The 27,303-nt window shown below is 44.1% G+C and overlaps 1 protein-coding gene across 5 annotated transcripts in view; it reads right to left on the minus strand.

Moving 5' to 3' along the window:
- KLHL29 (kelch like family member 29) overlaps positions 1 to 27,303 on the minus strand; it is a 408,889-nt gene that overhangs the window by 15,144 nt on the left and 366,442 nt on the right. For 4 of the 5 annotated variants that reach the window (XM_052809692.1, XM_052809690.1, XM_052809687.1 and 1 more), the window contains 4 exons: positions 25,215 to 25,413; positions 22,300 to 22,482; positions 19,334 to 19,514; positions 7,462 to 7,655 (listed from right to left, as the gene is read on the minus strand). In XM_052809692.1, the coding sequence (XP_052665652.1) occupies positions 7,462 to 7,655; positions 19,334 to 19,514; positions 22,300 to 22,482; positions 25,215 to 25,413 (757 nt within the window). Of the gene's footprint in view, positions 1 to 4,515; positions 4,632 to 7,461; positions 7,656 to 19,333; positions 19,515 to 22,299; positions 22,483 to 25,214; positions 25,414 to 27,303 lie in introns of those variants that run through there. The other variant, XM_052809691.1, reaches the window with a different exon arrangement.

Here is a 27,303-nt window from a genome sequence, read left to right on the forward strand (position 1 = left end):
CAGTTGGGCTGAAATTTCTCATGATGGTGTCTGTCTTGATGAGATACAGTTTTTTTAATCAACATTTCAGTGAAACCAATCGGCAGTGTCTGGGAACAAAAGATGGGAAAATACATTGCTTTATTTGAGTTAAAATAAGCTTCACAACCAGTTCTCTAAGAAGCAAGAACCTAAGACCTGTAGGACATGAAGCAGACGTTTCCTGGGTGGCTACCCTGGCATGAGGGGACACCTTTATAAAAATTACCCATAGGGAGCTGTATGTTAAGGCCTCTCCAAAAAATCTGCATTTTTATATGCTCAGAAAAGGGTGATCGTCTTTCATCACTGCTGGAGAATCAGCCTGGACACAGTCCTGCCGGCTTCAGCCCCTGCAACCCTCCTGCCAAGTGCGGGGAGTTGGGGGCAGCACACTGGAGAGGAGGTGCGATATCATCTTTACTGTGCTCTTGTATCTCTGCATAACATTGAAGGGGTCTATATGTTCCTCCCAGATCTCTAACACTATGATTGTGTCCTTTTAGGAACACAGAGACGGGCTTGAAGTAGCCCCAGCAGCTTTACCTTTGGCATTTGCTTACCTCTTGCAGGGCTGGCATTGTAACCCTGAGGTTCTTGTCAACCCACCTTATTCCATTAAATATTTAACAAGAGATTTAATTTGACATGAGTTAAGCAAAAGCTGATGAATTTCTCCAAAAGAGAGATAATTTCCTTAACTGGGGTTTGAACTGGTTAAACTAGAAGGAAACTAATGAGTTTGTGGTGTCTGCTTCTGTTCCAGCATGGCCATGGGACGGTGTGGCTCAGTTCACTCACCCTGCGTCGGTGCATGCCCAGGGGGACGTACGGGGGAGCAGCACCCGGCGTGAAAAGAGACAAAACATGTTACGGGTTAAAGTTGGGCTCCTATTACGCTGAGTATCTACAGGCATATGTCAGAAAAACACGGATGTATTAGGAAAATGTCACTGATCCTTGGGAACAGATGGGAAGAAACTAATTCATCCAGAAAATAGAACAAGGAGTATTCAGTTTCTTCTCGGTGCCACTAAGCCACTATAATTCATCAGACAGACTTATCTGTCCTAACAACTCGGCTCACATCCCTTTCCAAATCAGACTTGCATATGTGACATTTTTTCCAGTTAAGACACTCATCAGAAATTTTCCATATTTAATTATCACGTCTTCCTATTTTTTTTTCTCCGACTAGCAGTGTTTTGAGGGAGAATGAAGGTCTCGCATAAAAAAAAAGAACTCAGCTCCCAAATCTCACAGGGAAATTATTTGGGGCTCCCTCAAGGCAGAAACAGCAACTTCTCAGGAGATTGAATCACTGACTTAACATTCCTTTTTTGTTAAAGAAAGAGAAGGAAACCCCTTGGTTATTTTTATAGTGTCTTTTTTTTTTTCTTTTCAAATAGGGAGACAGTCTGATATTCTTTTTCTTTCTTTTTTTGAGGCAATCGTGTTTGATTTTCATCAATTTTTCAATACATCACCTATCCGTTGTCTTTTTACTGCTTTTGGCTTTAGCTACTATTTCATAAATTGGTATAAAGTAAGCCTGAGATAGAGAAACAGAGAAATCTCTGCTGTTTCTTTCAGGAAGGGAGACGTTCACAGCAAACAGTCTCCTGATCCTGATGAAGATATGGCAGAAAGACACGAGGGACACCCCTCCAGAGACAGGTAGAGAGAAAACAGTGTGTTTTTTGTTACCATGGAGGCAGAAGTTGTTCACAGATACAGGGAGCTTGGAAAACTCAAGCCATCATTCCTGCTGCCTAGGTGTGGACAACCACTGGTCAGTGGATGACCTTACTTCATCCCAGGTGCTACCCATACTCTTCCCTTGTTGTTGTCCTTTCCAGGGCTTGGTAACCTCATGCAAACACTCAGGAGACTCCAACTTCTGCCACTGCTCTAAGTCCTTAACATGCTCATAGAGCAAGGTGCATGGCTGGGGAGCCTAATTTTGCAAAAGCATGTTCTGGTTGGGCTTTTTCGTCAATGACACTGGGCATGAACATGAGCTTCTATGGATCAGAGGCTTACTGTGGGATACAGTGGGGACTTTGGTTATTTCAAAAGTCTGCCAGAGGGAAGGAAGAGGGGGGAGAGGAAGCATGGAAACAGAGAAGGAGCTTCCTTTCCCCTCCAAAATTCAAGTGTTGGCGCTGTCAGATAGACTAATCCATTTCAGGCTGGAAAAATCTTAAATGGGATTTGTCCAGGACAGCAAGCACACTTGAGATTAAAAGGCAGAATAAATGTAAAAGAAATAATAGATAAAAGGTACTCTTCTTTCCAAGTGGATAACATCATAACATCACTCTCCTTTGCTGCTGCTATAGGAAAATATGCAAGTATTTCTATTCTAGTGACAGGTCATTGCAGGAAGGGGTATGCACTCAATGACAATCCTTGAGCCAGAGGTGTGCTTCACATGGGGTTGATAATTTAACCTACTGGTGTGCTCCTCACTTAGTAAGGACAGTGTGCTGTCTGTGATGTGCTTCGTGGCTCTCGTATCTCTCGGTATATTATATGGTCAAGTAGCACAGTTCTGCTTTCCCTTCCATGATTGCTTAAAGATCTTATGTTGCCTTCCAGTAAAGCACTCAGTCAGAGACTGAAGTGGCATTACAATGAATGGCAGCAGCACTTCATATGGAAAAAGGTTATTAAAACCAAACTAGTCAAACATTTTTATCAGGAGAAAGAAATGCGGGCATGCCAGCAGTCCAGATGTAACTCCAACCGAAGGGTCTCCCTGCAGGCACTGGCGGCTGGTGGGGGTGTTGATGCACATGATGAAGCAGATTGGAGAAAGGAGACTAGTTAATACAAACTAAATCTGCTTTTAATAGTAAGTGCCTCTTCCCCTCCCTGAATACTATGCAAACAAGCTCAAGAATGGCATAGTAATGGATAAGATAACATCCCACAGCAGCTGGGAGGCTGTGTTCTGATCCTTCACATAGCTCATGAGGCCGAAGTGCAGATATTGCAATTAACAGCAGGGTCTTGGATGTCAGTCCTTCTGGCATGGTGCTCTCAGGCTAGCTGATTTCTCGTAACTACACAGCCGGTCACAGGCCCTATGGTTTCCCCAATGACCCTTGACCAAACCCTCCTCAGAAACCCCGAAGCTGAGTGTCCTCACTTGCAAACACCACATTTTGTGTATGTGTGGTGGGGATCACCCACACCAAAGCAGAAGGCTCCACTTGCCATCGTGGGGCAGTCGTCTCAGCATCAAATTTACGGGCAAAATGTTGATGAACTGAAGAGAGTTGGACAAAGCACGGCCACACAGATGAAGCAGAGGCAGGGAGGACATCTGCTGAAGGGCAAACACAAAAATACTGACTTTGCTGGGTAGAAGGCAGAGTCAGTATGTGCAGGGAGAACACATCGAGGGGTGGAAAAGGCATTCTGAATGGAGCATATGGCATATATGGAGGAGAAATGGGTGACACAAAGGAAAGTAAAATTCAAGCTTACTAGTGGGAAAAACACTAAGAACTAGTCATGGGAAGAAAGATATGTTGATGGAGGAGATGAAACACTCATTACTTTGAGACTTCTAGGTGAGAGCCAGCCAAACCCACACACGGATACCAAACTATTGGCCTTGGGGAGAGGGCCAAGACATACATCTGATTTTTCTTGTAAAGTCCAAAAATAAATTCATGGGAATGATTACGCATTTTAACCAAAATAAGCCATGGGACAGTGCAGTAAAAATGCACAGATGCTGCTAACGCTGTTTTCCAGATATTTCTTGCATTCTTAGCTTTGTGATTGTCCCACTTTGGTTGGACATATCACTGCAGGAGTAAACGGTATGGTGAGGAACTAGATACTTGGATTAGAAATCAGAAATGCTCATAGATCTTTGACCTCTGTGTTCCCATACTTCTCACCAGATTTTAAAATTTAATAGCGGTGGTGATTAAACACTGTTTTTTTTACAATCCAGAAACATTAATAAAAACTTCACATTCCACCAGTACAGACACTGACTGTTCAGGGTATCAAAAAAGGTATATTTTAGTGCACTGGCATGAAGGCACAAAAGGCAATGACAAGATAATTAGGCTTACTTACAATCACTGACTTCAGCATGTCTATGGCGATCTTGTTAAATAAGACAAACCTCGGGAAGCTGGCCATGAAATACATTTTTAGCAGTGCTATATAGGACAGCCTGGCAAGAAATGGAAAGGCAGGAGCTGCAAGTATGTAGCCTGGGTTCATTTGCTGTTGTAGGACTTTGGCTCGGCAGCAGCAAACTTCTTACAGCTCAAAACACAAGAACGGGATGTGCAAGGTGGTTTACCAAAAATATGCAGTGTGAAAGGCCTGGGAGGCTCCACTACCCCAGTAACATCAAACTGCGGGCTGTGCTGCTGCAGGAACATCTGCCAACCTCAAAGACGGGGAGGACAGACATGGGGCAAAGGATGGGGCACAAGAAAGACTCTCTCCTCTCCAAACATGGATGTGTGTAATCAACACCTACCCAAAGGCTACCACAGCATCCATGTGCAACATGTTGGTGAGTGTCATACCTACTGCATGCAAGCATCCACGTCCCAACACCTCCTGGTAGGTGAAGGCTAAAGAATAAATGGAAACTGGGAGTGAATTTACTGCTTATTCCTAGAAGAAATCCAGGCAGAAGAGAGCAGGGGCTGAGCTGCATGGACTTGCTATTGGTCCCCACTCCCTATCTCCTCTGCACAGACAGGATGTCAGTATCCAGCCTGTTTCACCTCCGTTCAGATTAGCCAAAAAATAACTCTCCCCCCTGCCATGGTTGATGCCAGTGTTGCCTTGGGTTAGATTGGCACATGATGCTTTGGAAGAGATGGACCTGTTGGGTTCAAACATGTGCCATGCTGTATTCAACTCACTATCATAAAATACCACAGTGACTTGAGACTCAAGTGGTGTAGATGGTCTAAAAATCTCCAGAGACCTGTCCTACTTTCCATACCTGCATCTATTATTGCATATCTGAGCATGCTTGAGGTGTTTTTTAAATAATCCGTTGTCCTATTTGAGGTCGAACAGGTTTCACTGATCTCTGGGGTGACCTTAAACAACACAAATCGCCATCAGATATCTCAGCTGACTTAGCTCAGAGGCACACCTTAAGAATCCACAAATCAACACAAAAAGGCTCTGAGGCTGTCCAAGGCACCCCAGCAGTGATCATTATCAGGCTCCTTCTACTCCCTCTTTGTTTTAGACTGTACCACGCTTGGCGTAGCATCCAGTTCTTGGGGGATACTTTACAAATACAGGTGATACTACGGTTCTTGCAGAGCTGGAGAAATTAAAGCCTATTACCAACATTCCCACTGCCTTTTAGTGAATATCAGGCATTACATCAGTTCAGTTTCCCAGACATTCTCCATGGGGGTGCAATTTTTCATGCTCTGTGTTATTTTACTTTATTTGCAAATAAACTGACATTACACATTTCCCAACAAAGACACACAGCAACTCCGATTTTATCATATATTTTATGCCTTCAGCTTAACTAATTAACTTTGCTTACACCAAGAAAACATAAATACTATCTTTTAAATTCACCGGTGTCTTTCATGTATTTTTGTTAGGAAATAATAGTACACGTCCATTAGAACAGTGGGTGATGAACCCAACTCTGGATGGTTTGGATGATTTTTTCCAGGCACGCATGGTGTTGATGCCTGCTAGACAGTATAACGAGCCCAGGGAATGATTTCTTAGCTCCTGTGGCACTTTTACTATTTTGGTAAGGAAAAGGAATACCTCTTTGCTTAATGCATTCATTTTTGCAATACACTGTGAGTACAGGAAAGCCTCATACTGTCAGTCAGTGGATTAAATGAACAGCAGCAGCTGTAGCCACGTGATGGAAAAAGCCAGGCAATAGGTTTGTTTGCACTGCTGTATTACATAAACATGACTTTTGCCGGTTAACGCCCTCCCGCTGGGCGCTTCATGCTGCATCATATGCATGTCATGTTACGTTAGGCTGGACACAAACAGCAGCAAGGGAGTTGGAAAGCAGCAGCGCTGTCTGCATAGGGGAGGCTACAACCGTGGCTCTACCAGGTCCTCATGACCTGATCTACTAGGGAACCCCAAGAAAAGAGTCATAATAATTGTAACAAGCTACAATTAAAAGAGCAGCTTGTTTTAGTTTTCTGAGTATGCTTAGGCCTTACCTGAATACCTTATAACTGTGCTTCTACAATTTATTACTTGCTACACCTATTGCTCTACCAGGCTCAATACTGAGACTGTGATTTTTTTTAAACGAAGCATCTCATGGCACAGTTTCAACGTGAATAAGAGGTTTAGGGTGGTGAAACACTAGCACAGGTTGCCCAGAGAGGTGGTAGATGCCCCATCCCTGGAAACATTCAAGGTCAGGTTGGAAGGGGCTTTGAGCAACCTGATCTAGTTGAGGATGTCCCCGTTCATTGCAGGAGGGTTGGAACTAGATGACCTTTAAAGGTCCCTTCCAACTCAAACCATTCTACGATTCTATGATTCTAAGATGCAAAAGCAAGCCATCCCAAAGCAGCTTCTCTGCGATGACTGTATAAGTGCTGTTTCTTTGGCCACCCGAGTACAGCCAGCCCAAAGGCTGCCCAGTCACCCAGCGCAGAGCAGGTGGCCCAGGACAACTGCCACCCTGCAGTAACATCCTCCTGAAGCTGAACACTAAACCCCATTTCCAAAAGCAGCCTAAACACTCAAGGTGCAAATTGCCACAGAAAGCAAATAAGTTGCAATCTTCTGAGCGCTACCCTGATTTTGGAAGGAAGTCTGCACCTCTGACGTTGGCTGGTACAGTGGCAAGTTTGGCCTCTCATCCTGCTCTTTATTCTGTAAAATGTTTGGTGAGCTTGAGGACATCACAAACTAATAAACACAGTTTTAGTAATCTACATGTCTCGGAGATTTCAGTCTCTGAAGCACATATGCCTTTGGACAGCACTTATAAATCCCAGTTAAGAATGACTGCCACTTCCCACAGGACAGGCGGCATGTTAATAAACCAATGAGTAATAACCCATTAACTGAGCAGTGTTGTAAAACTGCATGGAGCAACACATGATGCCAGGATGAAGTTTCACTGCACTTTGCGATTTTTTGGTTCTAAAATTACCTGTTGTCCATACTGAATAACTGCTTTCCTTTCTCCTCTACTTTGAACTCATCACTTCTAGCTGATAACTAGCTGTATTAATGACTGACAATTGCCTTCAGTAAAGATCCAGATAATTGCCTCTCTGGTATAATATACCACGCATTCCTGCCAATCTGTTGTAAACATATCTCCCCTCACCCCCCAACTAATTTGCTTTCTGAAAAGGCATTAAAATACCTGTAGCACAGAGATTTCTGTTCTAATACAGGTTTATTCTGACACCATGCATCCCTTACCGATCATCGGAGACTCTATAAAACTCCATGAATTAGTCTGAGGGATGTAGGACTGCAAGACCCCCGCAGCTCGGCCGGCTTCGTTCACCCCACCGAAGACATAGATCTTCCCACCGCAAACAGTTGCAGCAGCCGAATGGACGGCCTTTGGCAGAGGAGCGATGGTCTCCCACTGGTTGGTTATCGTATCGTACCTAGGACGACAGCAATCCAAGTGAGCTGAGATGATGCAACACTGGGTGAGCAGTAAAGATGGGACAGACAGGCAGAGAAATCAGGCTGGGATTTAGAAGAAAGGCAGCTTGACAAGCAGAAGAAAAGCAGAGGTGGAAATGTTTTTTTTAACATCCTACAAATTCAGCCACTTGGTAAACAGTGTAATTAATGCTTTTTCTAAGCTTTTAAAACATTGAGTAAAGCCCAGAGAAAGCTGGTTCTATTTTCTATATATGCCTCTCAAATCTCATTATAGTCCAAGCTAAAGCAACTCAGGACATCTTTGTTGAGATGTCTTCCACTAATTAATTTCTTTTAATGAGTATACAATGAGATTATTCTTGCAAATCAGTGCAGTGATATCCAATAGCAACCGCAGGCAGGCAACTGTTAATATACTTCAGTTGTTCAGCTCGTGGAACACATCTCACCTGCAACATAATGCAACACGATAGCTCTTTTTACTCTAGTTAACTGACCAGCTACGCACATTTTGTGCCAGAATAAGTTGCTTGCGTTTAATTTTCATGTGCAAACCAAACTACTATGCTTCATTGCAGGATGCTGCAAACGTTAATGCTGGAATAAGATTTCACCATTGCATCCGTATTTGACATGAAGCAAACAGAAAAGAGTATGTATGAAAGTGGTAAATTAGTTTTAAGGTCATCAGTATCTGATTTAATTAAGCCATTGACCATAAGGGATGTACAGTTAATAATCCATGGATGAAGATTCATTTTAGACAATGTCAGAAGTATAGACGTCAATTTTTTTTAACGATAATGTGGCAGGGATCCAAATAGCTGCTCTAAAATGAGTCTTGGAGACAGTGGAAAATAATGTGATTTTTAGGCTTCTATATTTTCATGTAATGGTACATTCAGTCAAATAGGAGTTTCCTCTGTAGCGATTATTCAGAATTGTTGACTGCAAGAACAGAAGGCCTCATCACCCATTCAGGGCTTTTGCTCTTAATATTAGTGATATGCAATATGCAAATGTGAACTGAATCCATGGCCATGAACCCATCTGTAAAAAATGATCTGGTGACAGGGGAATTCTCCCTTTGTTACATGTCCCTCAAATTCTCACTTTCCAAACCTGGGGAAAATAAAAGGGAGAAATGATATAAATGGTGGAAACAGCACAAAATAATGTGCTTAATGAAACTGCATTAATGAGTTTCCGAGTAATATAACTGAAAGTAATTAACACACTCATAAAACTGAAGCAAAAGCAAGAGGGAGGCAAACTTTAACTAAAAAAAAAATTAGGGAAGTCCCTTGTAATGAGCATAGAGAACTGCCTTGTACAATGCTCTAAATTAGTTACTGAAAAATTTAATTCATCTACAAGTGATCAAAGGGGAGAAATAGAACAAGATTAAACAACATGGTGCTGGGAGCATTGAAGGCGACACACCTATATTGGGCTGATTCTTAACTTTTGGTACCAAACCCGAGCCTGCAGATGCATTTTGACTGCACAAGCAACTCCTCCAGGTAAGGCACCATATGCTGCATCTCCCGCATTTGCCCACAGCACTCGGGGCAGCACTCACGTCCGTCCTAGCAGATATGCAAAGATCTCACATAATATAAACAGGTTCATACACTGCTTTTCGGTTACACTTTGCTAACTCGCCTACTGCAGTAATTTGGGGGTTGGTAATTTAATTCTTGAAGTCTTATTAAAAAGGGGTTAAGAAATTGGTTATAATTGGTTAGAAACTGGGAAAAGCAGTAGAGCTGAGAAGAACTGACCTAATGTTCCTTTCTAGTTCCTTGGCTTCTAAGATATAAATTACACCTGTCACCCGATATGTATTGTCTCACACCATCCACTCTGACTTAGCACGAGGAACATCTGTGGCCAGTTGAAGCGGTCTGAGACGGGCCAGTGAGCAGCCATGCTGCCTTCCCCAGCGCTGGCAGAAGTACCTGGCAGACCACAGTTCCCAAGACAGATACATTCCTGCCAATGACTTTCTGATCGTCCTAACACGTTTTTGGGAAGGAGCGGTTATATCCTTCACATATGCTAGGGGCTGGGTGTGCTTGAGGACCATGTCTATAGGAATACAGGAGAAACGTTCAAACTAAAAAAAAAATCATCCTTTTTCTGGATGAATTTCACTATTGGGACCTCAGGTCCCCTAGGCCCTGTTTTTCACCTACTTTCGCTGCTCTCAGTTTATGCTCTATGGTGACAGAACTGATCTTTCCTTCTCCTACCCTCCTTCATCTGCCACCGGGAAACCAAAAATCACCAGTTTCACTTCACCTGCTGAAAGCCAAAGGCTGCACATCTACTGGATATAGGTGCAAGTGGGGCAGCTTAAAAAAACACTCTTGTTTTGAGGGTTGTTTGGTTTAAAAAATCACTGAACCATAAAGCAGGTGGAAGCAAGTTGTTGTCCACCTAACACAGGCATCTAATGTGGGTTTTACATAAGCTGCTCAGTGAAGCAATCCTCTTAAGTAAGTACCTAACTTACCCCTGGGGCTGAAGAAGAGAAGTTGGTGCCTTCAAGGCTTCCTGATACCTGTCCATCAAGTCCCTCCATCCCCTGGGAATTTATTCCTTCAGTTCATTCCCTCCTTGCAATACTGTAGGCCTGATTTCTAGTCTCTGCTTTGCTTCAGCTCCCACCCACCAGAAAGTAAGTTTTTTCTTCCTGTTGGATTATAAAGCTGACTGCTGTCAAATCTCTCTCTTTCATTTATGGACTTGCAGAAAATAATAAAGTCACCTCTTCATCTTCTATGGGATAAACTAAGTAGTCTAAGCTCCTTAAATCTCTGCAAGGCAGGTTTCCATCATTTTGGTCTATCTCAAGTCAGCTCTTAATGTGTTCACACAAGGATTTGCACCAGATTAACTAAATTGGTTAAAAAAAATGAATAAAGGTGAATATTTGTAACCTTCCAGGACAGAAAATAATGACACCTGCTTTACCCCTCTGCCCTAGGGCCTTTCCATCTGTCGTGTCATCTCCAGGGTTGCCATCACTCCACCGCCACTAGTGCTAGTGGGGCTCCTCAGCTGCCTTTAACACCGGCTCTGCTCAGGGGCCAGCAGGGAGGGAACTGATTTAAAGAATAATCACTTTGATCTCTTTCCATTAGTCAAGCTTTGCATTTGATTCCCCTGTTTGAAGCTGTAGATGGAGACTTAATGGGAGCTGGCTTCAAGCCAAGCAAAGGTTTTTCTTCCCTCTCCTCCACTGTTCCCTCCAGTCCCGGTGTGTCCATGCTTGTCCTTGGCTATGGGCCTACCAAGCCCATCCAATTTGCTGAGCTTGAAACTTCAAGGACATCTCCTTTCACATGACTGAGTCCTGGTTTTGCAGTCCTCGCACACTACTGACTCACATGTGATGCCCTCACACACCTTCCTCTGCCCCCAGAGCAGTGCCTGCAACCCTGCGGTCCATGGTCCTGCCATGCTCAGGACATCAGGCTTTCCACACGTGCAGGACGTGTGTGTCCCTGCCTGTCACTTCATGTGCACTGAGCACCATCGTCTCGTCTGACCCTTGTGCAGTCACTATCCTCTAGTTTATGTATTATTTATATATCCATGATATGGCAAATGATCTGAACCCAGCTGAAAATGCAGCCCAGGCTTGAAGAGAGCACATGCAGAAATAACCTTGCCGGTTTCCACAACTCTCCACTTTTAGGATTTCATCTGTGGGCCTGATCTTCCTCTTGCTTCACTCATTTTGTTCAACGTCTCCTTTTTTGCTCTTTCCCTACCACCTCAGTATTAACAGCAGAAAACCTTTCATTTCAAGCTGTGCTGTTTGCTTCTCTGCCTTCTTGACTTTTGATCTCTTCAGTACCTGAAAACAGTATTTTTTTTCCTCCTCAGTCTCTTTAATTTCTTTCCTTCTAGTTTAAACAGTCATATGAGTATCTTCATTTATTCACATTACAAAATCCTTACATCATGGTCAGTCGCTTACAGACATGCACCCTCCAGTTTCTTATATATTATTTAATTCTGTTTGCAGGAAAGCTGCTATTTAAAATAAAGCTGTACAGTGTCATATTGATCTGCTCTTCAGATGATTCAAATGTTTAACATCACATTAAGTGATTACTATTTTTTGCCTTTTTTATTTTCTTCTGACTGTTTTGAGGGGTTTAGGAAACTATCCTTGGACAAGGTTATATATTTAATTTTCTTAAAACATCATAGAATCATAGAATCGTTTAGGTTGGAAAAGACCTTTAAGATCATTGAGTCCAACCGTTAACTTAGCACTGTCAAGTCCACCACTAAACCATGTCCCTAAGCGCCACATCTACACATCTTTTAAACACCTCCAGGGATGGTGACTCCACCACTTCCCTGGGCAGCCTGTTCCAGTGCTTGACAACCCTTTCAGTGAAGAAAGGTTTCCTAACATCCAATCTAAACCTCCCCTGGTGCAACTTGAGGCCATTTCCTCTCATCCTATCACTTATTACATGGGAGAAGAGACCAACGCCCACTTTCAGGTAGTTGTAGAGAGCGATCAGGTCTCCCCTCAGCCTCCTTTTCTCCAGGCTGAACAACCCCAGTTCCCTCAGCCGCTCCTCATAAGACTTGTGCTCTGGACCCTTCACCAGCTTCGTTGCCCTTCTCTGGACACGCTCCAGCACCTCAAGGTCTTTCCTGTAGCGAGGGGCCCAAAACCGAACACAGTACTCGAGGTGCGGCCTCACCAGTGCCCAGTACAGGGGGACGATCACCTCCCTGCTCCTGCTGGCCACACCATTTCTGATACAGGCCAGGATGCTGTTGGCCTTCTTGGCCACCTGGGCACACTGCTGGCTCATATACCTCTGGCTGTCCACCAACACCACCAGGTCCTTTTCCACTGGGCAGCTTTCCAGCCACTCTTCCCCAAGCCTGTAGCGCTGCATGGGGTTGTTGTGACCCAAGTGCAGGACCCGGCACTTGGCCTTGTTGAACCTCATACAGTTGGCTTTGGCCCATCGATCCAGCCTGTCCAGATCCCTCTGCAGAACCTCCCTACCCTCCAGCAGATCAACACTCCCGCCCAACTTGGTGTCGTCTGTGAACTTACTGAGGGTGCACTCGATGCCCTCATCCAGATCATTGATAAAGATATTAAACAGAACTGGCCCCAGTATCGAGCCCTGGGGAACACCACTTGTGACTGGCTGCCAACTGGATTTCACTCCATTCACCACAACTCTTTGGGCCCGGCCATCCAGCCAGTTGTTTCCCCAGCAAAGAGTACACCCATCCAAGCCATGAGCAGCCAGTTTCTCCAGGAGAATGCTGTGGGAAATGGTGTCAAAGGCTTTACTAAGGTCTAGGTAGACGACATCCACAGCCTTTCCCTCATCCACTAAGTGGGTCACCTTGTCATCGAAGGAGATCAGGAGATAGAAGGAGATCAGGTTAGTCAAGCAGGACCCGCCTTTCATAAACCCATGCTGGCTGGGCCTGATCACCTGGTTGTCCTGTACGTGCCGTGTGATGGCACTCAAGATGATCTGCTCCATGACCTTCCCTGGCACCGAGGTCAGGCTGAGAGGCCTTTAGTTCCCTGAATCCTCCTTCTGGCCCTTCTTGTAGATGGGCATCACATTCGCTAACCTCCGGTCAAATGGGACCTCCCCAGTAAGCCAGGGCTGCTGATAAATGATGGAAAGTGGCTTGGTGAGCACTTCTGCCAGCTCCCTCAGTACCCTTGGGTGGATCCCATCCAGCCCCATAGACTTGTGTGTATCTCAGTGGTGTAGCAGGTTGCTAACCGTTTCCCCTTGGATTATTGGGGCTTCAGTCTGCTCCCCATCCCTGTCTTCCAGCTCAGGGGCTGGGTACCCTGAGAACAACTGGTCTTACTATTAAAGACTGAGGCAAAGTAGCCAATAAGTACCTCAGCCTTTTCCTCATCCTTTGTCACCATATTTCCTCCCACCTGCAATGAAGGATGGCGATTCTCCTTAGTGCTCCTTTTGTTGCTTATGTATTTATAGAAACATTTTTTATTGTCTTTTACAGTAGTAGCCAGATTAAGTTCTTATTGGGCTTTGGCCTTTCTAATTGTCTCCCTGTATAACCTCACGACATCCTTGCAGTCCTCCTGAGCTGCTTGCCCCTTCTTCCTAAGGACATAAACTCTCCTTTTTTTCCTGACTTCCAGCCAAAGCTCTTTGTTCAGCCAGGCCAGTCTTCTTCCCTGCTGGCTTGTCTTTCGGCACATGGGGATGGCCTGCTCCTGCGCCTTTATGATCTCCTGCTTGAAGAATGTCCAGCCTCCCTGGACTCCTTTGCCCTTCAGGACTGCCTCCCAAGGGACTCTGTCAATCAGTGTCCTAAACTGGCCAAAGTCTGCCCTCCAGAAGTCCAAGGTGGCAGGTACTGACCCCCCTCCTCACTTCTCCAAGAACTGAAAACTATCATTTTGTAATCGCTCTGCCCAAGACGGCCTCCAACCATCACATCACCCACAAGTCCTTCTCTGTTCGCAAACAACAGGTCCAGTGGGGCACCTCCCTTAGTTGGCTCCCTCACCAGCTGTGTCAGGAAGTTCTCTCTTCCACACACTCCAGGAACCTCCTAGACTGCTTCCTCTCTGCTGTGTTGTATTTCCAGCAGACATCTGGTAAATTGAAGTCCCTCACAACAACAAGGGCTGGTGATTGTGAGATTTCTCCAAGCTGCTTATAGAATCCTGGTTGGGTGGTCTATAACAGACTCCCACCATGATATCTGCCTTGTTGGCCTTCCCCCTGGTTCTTACCCATGAACACTCAATGCTATCATCACCATCATTAAGCTTTAGACAATCAAAACTCTCCCTAACATTCAGGACTACCCCACCGCCTCTCCTTCCTTGCCTATCCCTTCTGAAGAGTTTATAGCTGTCCATTGCAGCACTCCAGTTGTGCAAGTCATCGCACCAGGTTTCCGTGATGGCAACTATATCATAGTTTTCCCGCTGCATAATGCTTCCAGCTCCTCCTGTTTGTTGCCCATGCTGCATGCAGTGGTGTAGATGCACTTTGGTTGGGCTATTGATCCTGCCACCTTTTTGGGGGAGAAGCCCCAATTCCTACGTGACTATGACTCAATAAAACAATAGGTTTTGAAGCAGTTTCTAAAGCTTATAAAGCTTATTCTTTACACTGAATTTTTTAGACTGTCTGCCAAGTACACACTGCCAACCAAAGTAATCTTCCAATTTTAGACAACCCTATTGTAAAAGTGCTGTCAGGTCAAGGGGATTCATCTTCTTCTGTCCTTCAAACAGATAATAACCACAAAGCACCCACATTTCCACACTTTTAGTCATATATATTGTCTTGTCAGCACACGCAGTCTTCTCGGCTCTCAAATTGCATATATTACAGGGCTCATCCATTATCTAAAAACCTAGTTTGCGGATGTACTTCATTTCACCGCCTCCCAACTCAACTCATATCTCAGAAGAAGACAGAAAGTGTAATACCTTCTCGCCTAACACCTAATGACTTGCTCCCTGTCACATAGAAACTTGCCAGTGGGGCTTGATGGAGAACTGCAGCCGCGCCGTTATTTCCCTAAACACTCATTCCAAAAACATAACTCTCCATGAACATATACCCATGTACAGCCACAAAAATGGACTTATAACTCAGTCCCTCTGGCACATGCATATTGTTTTAAGATGAGTAACGAATGACTCCTACTCGTCTGTTTGTGATAGTCCTGTAATATTATCCATTGAGCCGGAATTTTTACTGCCTCTTTACAGACAAATGGCAGATAAAGGGTAAAAAATCTCATCTCTATTGAAGCTGATGGGAAAACACCCACTGATTTAAGTGGCACCAGAATTTCTGGTTGAGGCTGAACCCTTCAGCATCAATGACACAACTGAAAGCACGGAGAGAGGAGCACGAGAGCTGATGCCATAAATCATTAGGAGTTCGGTGGTCCCTACTTGCCTTAATGCTTTCTAATGGTGCAGCAGATGAATTAGGTGCAGTCAGGCAGCAGCATGTATAGCTAAGATGGTCTGACATTTGTTTTTAAAAAAAAAAAATGCAGTAAAAACATCTTGGTAAGATTTTAAGCAGTTAGGATGAAATATTACAAGAATTCCAGGAAAAACAGGTGGAGAACAAGAAGGAAACTGGGAGAAAATGTTATTTTCTCCATCTTCAAAGACTTGCTGTGGTGAGATGCCCTGTAGTTTCCATGCTCTGGGGCTGCTAACTGGTGAGGTCAGGGTAGGTCACTTTGGGCTGGAGACATGCCCTCCACCACGCCACTGAATACGCATCAAAACCTGGCCAAAGCTGGGCATGGTCACACTTGAGCTAGCTGAGCAAGCAGAAAGCAAAATGTGGTTGGGAAAGATAAGCTGTGTGTGCACGAGCAGAGGTGGTGCCTTTCACACTGGTGGCACAGCCCAGGATCACTTTGTGCGTTAGGCCTGGATAAGCCCCCGTACCTCCATCTGGGGGAATAACAGGGCTATAATCTCAGATGCCTCCTTTGAGGTGAAAAACTAACCAAAACCCAAGAGCGCATGACCCTGAAATTCAGCACTGAGGGGAACAATGTTACCTCAGAGGTAAATGTAATTTTTGGCGTCACCTGACTTGGAGCATATGATCATGTCACCTTATTTTAATATAGTGCTTTTGTAAGACCTGCTGGAATGACAGAAAGGTTCCCCCCTCCTGAGACATGGTATTTCGGTGTCCCATCTAAAGCAACACAATATTTGAAGAGGAATGCACAGCCCACACAGAAATATGGTGGGAGAAGGTCGATCGCTTGTAGCTCTTGGGGGGGGCGGGGAAAGAAAGAGAAGGCAGAGTCAAGAAGTGGGCATTAACTGCACATAAGACAGCAGACAATGGAGCACTTAGTGACTTTACTTTGTATTTTAATTTTTTTTTTTTAAAGTTGCAACCGAAATTCAGAAAGCCTCATTGCTTGCAAAAGGGGGTACAGTGATTTAAATTCCTGAACACTTAGCTGCCTGGTCTAAATGGGAAATGATTTTGTCTGAAAAGGCCCAACTTTGTTCAGCACAGCTACAAGGGTCAGCTTTTTCACACCTGCATTTCTAACAGCAGACCCTGAAACATCCTTTCCAAAACACACAGCTTCAGCCAGGCGATGCTTTGCTTCTGTCATTTCCCACTGTCATTTTAATACAAAGAATAAAAAAGGAAACATCCCAAACCCTCTCTCATTTCTTGGCATAACCCAAAGGAGGCCATGTTGCACTTTTTCCATGGCTTTGTCTCACAAGTCACTTTATAGACAATAGCAGATTAATTATAACCACGGGTTTAGCAAATCCCCATGACAAGACATTCTTATTGTGGTTGAGACAGTGTGTGCTGAAATGATAGGGAGGAAGTCTGCTCCTTTCCCACATGCAAGTCTCTTGGTGGGCTTGTTACAACTGCAAACCAGCACGGCTGCTCTCACTGAGCTGTGCAGGGTACACCGAGGGCCTGTGCATGACCTTGCAGGCTGCAATGTCATTTGTGGCAAGGGCTTGGGTGACTGAGATGAGAAAGAAGGAGAGGGAGTGACTTTCCTTGAATTGGGGTTCATTCAACTGACCAACATTTTGGATGCTTTGTTAAAGAGAGACCATGAGAATCGGAGCAGAGACAGAAATGAGACCCTGAGAAAAATAAAAACAGATCATTAATCAATGACATTTATCAAGACACCTATCTGCAATAGCATTATTTCGATGTTCACCTTTATCGACAGATGGAATGAAACACTGCATCTCTTTCCTGGGCTCTCTCCTTCCCATGTTCACAAAACCACTTCTCCTAGTTAAAAATTTACTGACTCAAATTCCAGGACAAATACCTTCAGAAATCAGAAATAAATCTGCATAGAACAGTGAGATTTCCTTCAAAGCAAGTCCTGAGGGCAGGGCCCACCTTAAGCTCAGGGGTAAGGAGGGAAGCGATGTTCACGTTGCACTCACTGCTATGATTTATCATTCATTCTTCACTGCCTGCATTTCCCTGACTTGCTGAGAACATCATCACCAACATCAGTTCTTCAGCCCATGCCTGGGCTGGGAGGGAAGGCTACCTGCAGACCTTGTCCCACAGCACACGTGCTTTCCAGGGCCTATTTTGTCACATCCCTGTCTCCTAGGCAAAATAGTGCCAAATTTGTGAAGACAGAGGAACACAAAACTAGGGCCATATGTGAATGGTGAACATTCAGCACCAGACAGGATCTCCCTGGCCATGCATACAGACAACTGATCTGTCCCATGCACTGAACTAGGCAGAAGTCCTTTGGGAGAAAAAAAAGTCATCACACAATTAAAGGTTGTACCAAAAAGTAGATCTGCAGAAGGAAACTTTTATTTTTGGCATTTCCTAATTTCCCGTGTGTTTGACTTTGAAACTTTAATAAACTTTTAATACAGGTTTTGGTATTCAGTATTTACGGTATCTACTTAAATGAAAAGATAAACACTCTCTGCATAAATGGAATAGAAATGTGGCAGCACCAAAATCAAGAAATAATAAATTGAAAGCATCTTTAATCCTAACCTTTTGAAAAATGTTCAGGGTTTTTTTTTGTAAATCTTTCTTAATGACCTATCCCTTTTTGGCTTGCCTGTTAAGGCAATGTTTACTGGGAAATGTGTGCTTCAAAATGTTGCTGAAGCATTCAAATTCAGCACTTAAAACTGACAAAAAGAAAAAAGCCTCATATTTTTGGTTGCCAGATTCACTAAGGTAAAACATTTCACAAAAATGTATCATTAATCTATTGTCACAATGCATTTTTAAGTGTTTGGGTAAGGCTAGGGCTGTATTGATCTTTTTGGAATGGAATATTCTTATATACTGCATTTCAAAGCAGTTTCTATTTTTTAATGAAAACATTGATATGCATATAAAATTTATGGTTTTACTGAATGGTATGGTTGATATTAACTGAGTTGGTTTTGGAATTCTACTTTGTGAAATGTTTGTTTTGCGCTGTTGTTCCTGCCTGCCTTCCTTTTTTTTAAGTTCCATATGAGAAAAGGAAAACTTTTATATGTGGAATCTTCTTGAAAAGAGAAATTTCCATCCTCTCCCATCTCTATTCAGCCCCTCTCAGCCAGGAATTCAAACCTGTTTCCATTTATCGGCTCTTTTACTTGGAGCTTGGCAGGTCCCAGCCCCAGGCCAAGACCACCATTCCTTCCAGCCAGGTCAAGGCTGAGGTGCTTTACTAGGAGAGCACATGTGAGAAACTTACTTTATTGTTGCTTTTTTTGGGTTTTAAGAAAAAAAAATAAATTATTGTGGTCTGTAAAGGCTTTCATCAGTACTAAATTCAAAGGAACTTTATTAGTTCACTGTATAATCTGTGTAAAGTGTCCAAAGAAGCTTAATTCCTCTCTTCTCTCCCTTGAGCAAACTGACAAACAAACTGGCAGCTTTCATCTTTGGTTTTGAAACAATGCTTTCCACTGAAGCTTTAAAAAGAAATCTAATCCTACATAGTTTCCTCCTTTCTTAGCTGTTATAAAAGCTTATTTTAACACATACAGCCCATTTGATGTGTCCTTTGAAAGGGAAATGGTCCTTTAGCACAGCATGAAGAAAAAGCTCCAGCAAACAGCATGGTTTTGGGTTTTTTTTTTTACCTTTCCACATGGTCAACGTTGCCTGCCACACCGACCCCTCCAATGGTATAAATTTTCCCATCGTACACCAGACTGTTATGTCGACACCTTGGGACTGTCATGCGGGACACGAGGTTCCAGTTATCGAGCAAGGACATGTAACACCAGACATCAGCGAGCGTGACACCCGACTCCATGCCGCCTGGCACCGACGTGCAGGTGAGGGAAAGAAAAGGGGAGAATTACGTGAGATCCTGGAATGGCAGCAGCTTTGCATACAGCAATCAAAGCCAGTTACAAAGTAAAAACTCTTCAAATGACATTTGACTAATTAAAATAAATCACCCTCAATACTGAGCATCTGTTCTGATGATGCATATCTGTGTCATTTATTCATGTGCCCCAAAGGCTGTTTTTTTTCAATAAGATGACATGAAGAAATCAAGATGTCAGACTACGAGGGACATGTACATAAGGGGATAGACCCTTTCCAGTGTTCATAAATAACTTCCAGTCTATTAAATTACTGCAACACTTGCAAGAAGGTGTCAGGAGGCAGAGCCTATCTTGGCTTGCGAGACACAGGCCAGTCTGAAATCTGAAATGCTTAATACAGTGATGGATTGAAGCAACACATGCATGGGCAGAATGAAGTCGGTGCTTGCACTGTAGGCTTAATGTCTAATTTTCAGGATAAATTTCTTATTTATTTTCATTTGCTGATAAAGGAAGGAACCAGCTGTACCACTCCTGTAAAACAGTGAAATACTTATATTGGTCATTTTTTAACTTCTGATTGAAGCTTCCAAGGTAGCCACTTAGTGGGTATCTTACTATCCCCATTTTGAAGCACAAAGAGGTGAAACCATTTATTTCAGACCACACTAGGAGTCAGTGGTCCAGCCAGGAAAAGAAACTAGACTCAGTTCTGTGGTTTGATGAGAAAACCAGGCTTCCTCCTTAGTATTTTGCTCTCCAAACCTATGCTATACAGTGTGGGGTCCAGTACGTGGAGCTTGCAGGGGTTCATTCCCACCTCTGTTGGTTCCCCTTCCCTTTTTCCTGTGTCTTGTAAGTTTGAGCAAAGCAAAGTATCAGCTGACACTCAGCTAGGTTTCCAGCCATGCGGGACTTTCAGCTCTCCTATTGTAGCCACCGAATACCATTAAGTCACTGATCCAGATTCAAGGGAAAGAGCTGAAATAAGCTTTGAATTTAGGATCCAACAGCTTTTCTTAGCAGGTGTGGCACAGCCTAAAATGGCTCTACATATTGGAAAGTACCTCAGCTAAGAATAACTAAAAGTCAACATCTCACAAAAGCCTCCATAGAAGGCTTTTGCTCCAGCGGCAAAATGAGCATGGGCAAAAAACCGTCAAGAAATAATTTCCAATCAATCCTTAGGGCCTCTATGCAGTATTAATGGAATTGAACACCACAGGCAGCAATTTACTGCGGAAAATGCAGTGAGGGAACTCGGCAAGGGAAAGCCAACAGCTGTAACCCCTTACTGGTACTGCCTGGTGCATCTGCGCTCCCAACTACATCCTCGGATCGCACACATCTGCACCTCCCTGCCCAGGCTCCTCTTTTATCATCAAACCTCCACTCAGCTGCCATCAGAGCATCCTTGCATCGGCTGGTGGGAATTGCTTTTCCCCCTCCAGCCAAGCAGAGGTACCACCAGACTGCAAAAAACCAGACACCGTGATGCTACGGGTGCAGTGTAGACAGCTACTTTGGGAGTTAAAGCCTTTTTAGGAGCGTGGTCTCAGTTTCATTGAAACGAAGAAGATTATAGGGCTAGTGACTATTGTCAAAAGAGAGGTATCAACAACAAGTACAAAACGTGAATGCTCCTGTAAGCAAATACTGTAAGTGTAGGTCACATATTCAGTAGTTCAGCCTGTCTGTCTCAAATTCCATAACCCACCATTTAGATTCAACTACAGCCAGTATTTTAAATTGCTTTTCTATGGCAGTGAAACCTCTTTGCATTCTTGATGGTTGTCAGACTTATTTTCTTCACATTGCAACTGCAAAATATTGCTGTTGACTGCTTTGAGAGAACATTAATGACACAGAGAAATGGAGAATGATAAAAGCAGGGAAATCCCTCTCTCCTAACCTCCCTCCCACTTGTCTTTTTTTTTTTTCCCCAGGAGCAGCTGGGTAAAACTCCGGCATGTCCTTCTTTGTCTGTGCTGCCTGTGTTGTAAGGAGGAAACTTTCCTCTCAGCCCAGTAAATCTGGGGCATGAATGTATTGAGAGCAGCCCTGCGGAAAAGGACTGGGGGATACCAGTGGACGAAAAATTGGAAATGACCTGGCAATATGTGTTCACAGCCCAGAAAGCCAACTGTATCCTGGGCTGCCCCAAAAGAAGCGTGACCAGCAGGTCAAGGGAGGTGATTCTCCCCCTCTACTCCACTCTCATGACACCCTACCTGGAGTACTGTGTTCACCTCTGGTGTCCCCAACACAAGAAAGACATGGACCTGTTAGAGCGGGTCAAGATGAGGGGCATGAAAACAGTCAGATGACTGGAACACCTCTCCTATGAGGACAGGCTCAGAGAGTTGGGGTTGTTCAGCCTGGAGAAGAGAAGGCTCTGGGAAGACCTTATTGCAGCCTTTCAATACTTCAAGGGGGCTTATAAGAAAGATGGAGAGGATTTTTACCAAGGCCTGTAGTGAAAGGACCAGAGGTAACAGTTTTAAACTGAAGGAGGGTAGATTTAGATTGGACGTAAGGAAGAAATTTATCAGAATGAGGGAGGTGAGGCACTGGAACAGCTTGCCCAGAGAAGTTGTGGATGACCCATCATTGGACGTGTTCAAGGTCAGGTTGGATGGGGCTTTGAGTAACCTGGTCTAGTGAAAGATGTCCCTGCGAACGGCAGAAGGGTTGGACTAGATAATCTTTAAAGGTCCTTTCCAACTCAAACCATTCCGTGATTCTATGTTTCTATGAAATCTGCTGCTTACCTGAGAGATAGATGTTGTCCCCAGCGCTGACCACGCTGAAAAACTCTCGATCATAGAAGGGCAGGCTGGCCAACGGGTACCACTTGTTGTTTTGAGGATTTAAGCAAGTGACTGCTGTTAAAGCACGTTGATTCATGCCAATCATCTGACGGCCCCCAACTAAGACTATTACCTCAGCTACACCTAGGATTCAAGTAAGAAAAATAATATTATAAAGAAGTGTCATCCTTCAACCAGGCAGGAGCCTATCAAAAAATGCTCGGCAGTCAGGGTGATTTTAATGTACCGTATATAAATCTGTTTTAGACTGTGCAATCAAACCAAGAAGGGTGAGGAAAAAGGGAGTTTGTGGGGGGGGGGGGGAGCGGTGGGTGAGGAACGACACTATGAACATGCTTGGGAGAACTTGGGAGGGCGCATGCCATCTGGGCAAAACTTGAAGGGGAAAGAAATAAAAAGGCAGTTCCATGGAAAGATGTCTGTTGACTTCAACAGTCTTTCAGTGAGACCTGCATGTAGCAAATTCCTGTTTCACTGAAGAAAATGGGAATTTTGTCAAGGATTGTGATAGCTTTGGAGCTTGGTCATTATCCAGGGAAATTATGTTTGGACTTTAACCTGAAGAAGGTGTTCTCACACTAAAAGCTAATGTCTGGCGGAGATTTAAGCTATGGTTATGGTTCTTCATCCTCATCTTCTCTCTGCATATGCTCTGTTAACATATCATTTTCTGGTGGTTTTGGTTTTTTTTTTTTTTTTTTGTGCTTTCCCCAGAGGAAGCAGGTTTTCCAGACATAGATAACACGTGCTGAAGCCACGGATCAGGGTCTTGGTGTACTAGGTGCTAAGAAACATGACGGAGATAGCCCCTGCCCTAATATAGTTCTTAACTGAGATTTACCTGTGCTCGAGCAGCCTCCCCAAGCCCGTAACACACAGGGTGTACAGCAAGCCACATTCTCTATTCAAGCAAATGGACAAAACTTTTGCAATCAACATCTCAGAGTTTTTACTCACACTTCACAGCCAGAGCTAAATCAAATCTGATCTGAGTGTTACTCCAGACTCATCCCCACAGTGATGGGTCACAGTTTAACTCTGGGATGTTTTCTGGCTCTAACCCCAAGAGTCAAGTGCTGGGGATAGTTTGGATTTAGCATTTAGCAGAAGTGTTAAAAATCTTTCTGCGGCAATTGTAAGCTCCAGTGCAATTTTTTGCCATGAGAGGTAGGCTCAGAAGCAGGACTACCAGGCCATGAGCTGGAAGGAATCGCCATTTCAGGAGCTGTGTTTGCAGCTGGACCCGTTGCTGGGATGTGTTATGGTGCCCAGCCTAGAAACAAGTGTGCACAGGCGGGGGGGGCCAGAAGTGCAGAAGTGAGATTGCTAGCAAGAGACATTAGGAGCTGCAGTGGAGAGAAATGTGTCTTCAGAGTAATGGATTATCGTCATTCTTCATTAGCGTTTTCAAAAAATATATTTGTGTCATTAAAGCAAGGTTACTCTCCTAAAAGTTATTATGTTAAAGTGCTGTACAGTTTTAAATAAATATTTCTCAGTTACAAGAGATCATTATTTTTGTGCCATACCAGAAAATCTAATCACCTGTGCAAGACATAACTTGATTATAATCAATGACCTCAAGAGGGCATGTGACATGCTGCAGCAAGTCCACAAAGGGTGTTTAGAGATCCTTTGTGCCTATGTGAATGCCGTTGATATGCAAAATAACATGATTCTATATAATTAGACTCTGACCTAAAAAACTATAATCACCCTCTCTTACCCTTAGAGAATCACTTTTCCCTCATCAACAAGCTTCTGGAAATGGATCATATTACACCTACAATTTTATATACATAAAATAAGCACTTTTCAAAAATCCCTTCAAACATCACACCATTAGTCGTCTTCAGTGAAAGACATTTTAGGGTAGATTGTTATTGAAAGTCCTCTACACTTCATCCTTCTGAAAGGTGCCTTGATGAGGCAGTCTCTAGAAGCTGCAAATGCCGTGGTTTGATATGCCATCTCTGTGCTGCATTAGCATTAGTGGCAGTGACAGAAAGTTTTGCCTGGCTTTGTGACTGTACTTACGGGAGGCAGAAGTACAGGCAGCATGTTAAAACAATTCACCTGCTTCATCTGACTCCTTCTTGGATGCAGTTTTCCTACATGGTATTTCCACCACTGTCTGCTATTTAGGATATTAGGATTTAGAAATATTTAGGATATTTCTCACATTACCATGATATGGGCTCTGCTGGCAAGTCGGGCACTTGGGGTTTTTTTCATGTATTTTTCCAAAAAGGAAAATGCATGCGTTCCTCAGGTGAGAAACTTCTTGAAGAGACACAGTTCTCCACAGCTGCTGGGTTTTTAAAAGGGAATATATCATGTGTGATCCATTTGTTTTGGAGGCAGCAAACAGCCTGAACTTGTACTGTAAGACTCATCATATGAAAAGAATATATTTACATAGGGCTGTGAAAGTGAAGCTGTTTTATGAATATTAGTCACATCCTCCCCACAAGAGGCTGAATGGCAAAAAGAAGCAAATTTTTCATCTATTTTTGCAGCTAGAGAAACTGAGGCGTGGAGAGCAAGGGGCTCACTTTCAGGACAACGGGGGAATGTCATGGTCTCTGCCAAAGATAATAATTCCTAAAAATTAAGCTCCTTTTAAATCCTGTTTCAGGACCGTACATCTAAACACCCATGTGTGACCATTGGGAGAGGCTCCTAAATGCTTGAGCAAAGTAGAAATGGAAAATTGAGCTCGAAATATCACCAGACTCTGAGAAGGAGCCAAGGGAAGCAGCTGAGGTCTGTGCCCCATCCCAGGGCATGTCCTGGCCATGCCCGGGAACTGCCAGATCAGGGAGCTGGTGTCGTTGAAGGAAGTTTTGCTTTACCTGCAGAGAGCCTGGGCCGGGTCCTCGGCGTCTGCATCTCTTGTCGGGCATGCGGCAGCATGTGATAACGTTTGGCTTCATTCACTAGATCCCGGCAAGCTTCCGAAGACTTTATCAACTCCTCATTGTCAACAACATTTAGCAGATAGCTGGGATGGATGAAGGGGAGGCGCACCACTGCCAGCAACTCTGCAGCGTACTGTGAGGGGGGGAAAAATAGTAACACATTGCAGCCTTCATGCTGGAGTTCAGCCGCTCAGCATCTCTGTCTCCTTCCCTACAAACTGTCCCCTGTCACCCAACCTGGAAAGATGGTTGTCATGGATGCTGCGTACAAGCCCTGCCTAGCGATCGGGTGGGACAGAGACAACGCAGCCCTCAGTGCTCCCTGACCCAGGCTGGTTTTGGTCCCAGGACTGAAAATAATCTTCAAAAGGTGGCAACTCTTGTTATATAGGACTGTGCGGAGGGATTTTTGAAATGAAAGCTTATTCTGAACTCAGGCTGAATATAACACCTTGTGCACTGGAGAGATGGAGTAAGCTTTTGAGTTTTCTGAATTAACCTTGAAATGTGAGCATGGTTGTTGCACTGTAAAAAATCTCCCCCAAAATCTTTTCTGGCACTACAAATGTGAAATAGAAGCCAATAAATAGGGTGGATTTCAACAACTGCTACGGCAGAGACTGATAATATCAGCCAATTTGCTAAAAATCTTTTAATTAATAGGGTTTATTTGCTGGTGAAATAAATCATGTAGTTCTAGTTTTTTGGGAAGTCAGACTCCAGAGGGTGCTATACAAATACTGACAGTAAGTTTCATCTTCTAAATAAATACATTAAACCTTGGAGGGCAAAGGACACCCGAACAAATGAAGCTGTCTGTCACTGAACACAGCTTAAAGAAGAACAAAACCCCAAGAGAGAAAACTGCAATCGAAAAACCAAGACTCCATCCCCAGATTTTTCTTTTTATATATAATTGGTTATATCACAACACAGCACAAGAGTACAGTGAAAAGCAGAGTAATAGGAAAATGTGGTCCTCGAGAAGCAATGCAAACAGGATGCAAACCAAGGGTGCGCAGCAAGAAAAGATAATAATCTGTTGTGATAAATATTCATATAGCAGCAGCATTCAAAGATCCCAACTGGGATTGAGGCCAGGATGCAAATAAATATTCCTGAGGTCCCTGCGACTGGTCCTAAGAAACACGGGGCGCCAGCAGCATCTGCTGGCCTGCAGATGCCTCCGGTCGTCCAGAAGCTACTTGGCTCTCACTTTCTTTTTCAGCGTGCCTGTTCATGCAGTGCATGAGAGCCAAGTCACAGCAGGAGCAGGGATGGGAATGGGGCAGGGGCACAGCGAGGTGGGAGGGCAGGGATGTGGCCTGAGCCAGCTAATGTGCTGGCCAGGCAGGTGAAGATGCAGTGTCACCCGGGACTGCTGCCAGGGCTTCCCCTTTCCCCACCCAAATTGAAGAAGCAGGTTTCATTTAGGAGGAAAACAGAGGATTTCTCCTCCAGATAGCAATTCACACCGCTCTCCTGCTGGGTGAGCTTGGTGCAAGCTCAGTCAAAGCAAGGATGTAACTGCCCACGGGGAGCTGAACCCCACGTGCCTGCAGGGCCACGGCACCAGGGAGATGACCGTGGTCTCGGGCTGACTCCCAGCTCCCTGCTCACCAGCCTTCCTTGACACCACGGCCAGCAATTTTAGGTACAGGTCAAAGAATTTAGGTCTGGCCATCCTGCAGTTGTTTTTGTGGATGAAAAAGAGAAACGATGCAAAGGCACAGAAAAATGACAGCGCTCATCTTCTGGAAAAAATCCCACGTGAGCAGCAAGTCCGTGGCTCCTTGCTATTACATCTGGCACGACACGGAGCTGAGTAGGGCTTGAGACCACTTCATCAGCTTCCAAAACAGAAAAGAAGACACTCCTCTCTTTTCCTTTGCTGAAATCCATTTCTAAGGCGCTTTCTAGGAGGTAAAACAGCTGCTCCCCTTCCCCAGAGTCACAAATGTCAGGCACTTGGCTGCAGATATCTTAATGTCATTAAACTGTACCTTGTAGGAGAGGGAGCAGT

This window comes from Harpia harpyja, chromosome 15 (assembly GCF_026419915.1).
Source record: "Harpia harpyja isolate bHarHar1 chromosome 15, bHarHar1 primary haplotype, whole genome shotgun sequence".
Lineage (NCBI taxonomy): Eukaryota > Metazoa > Chordata > Aves > Accipitriformes > Accipitridae > Harpia > Harpia harpyja.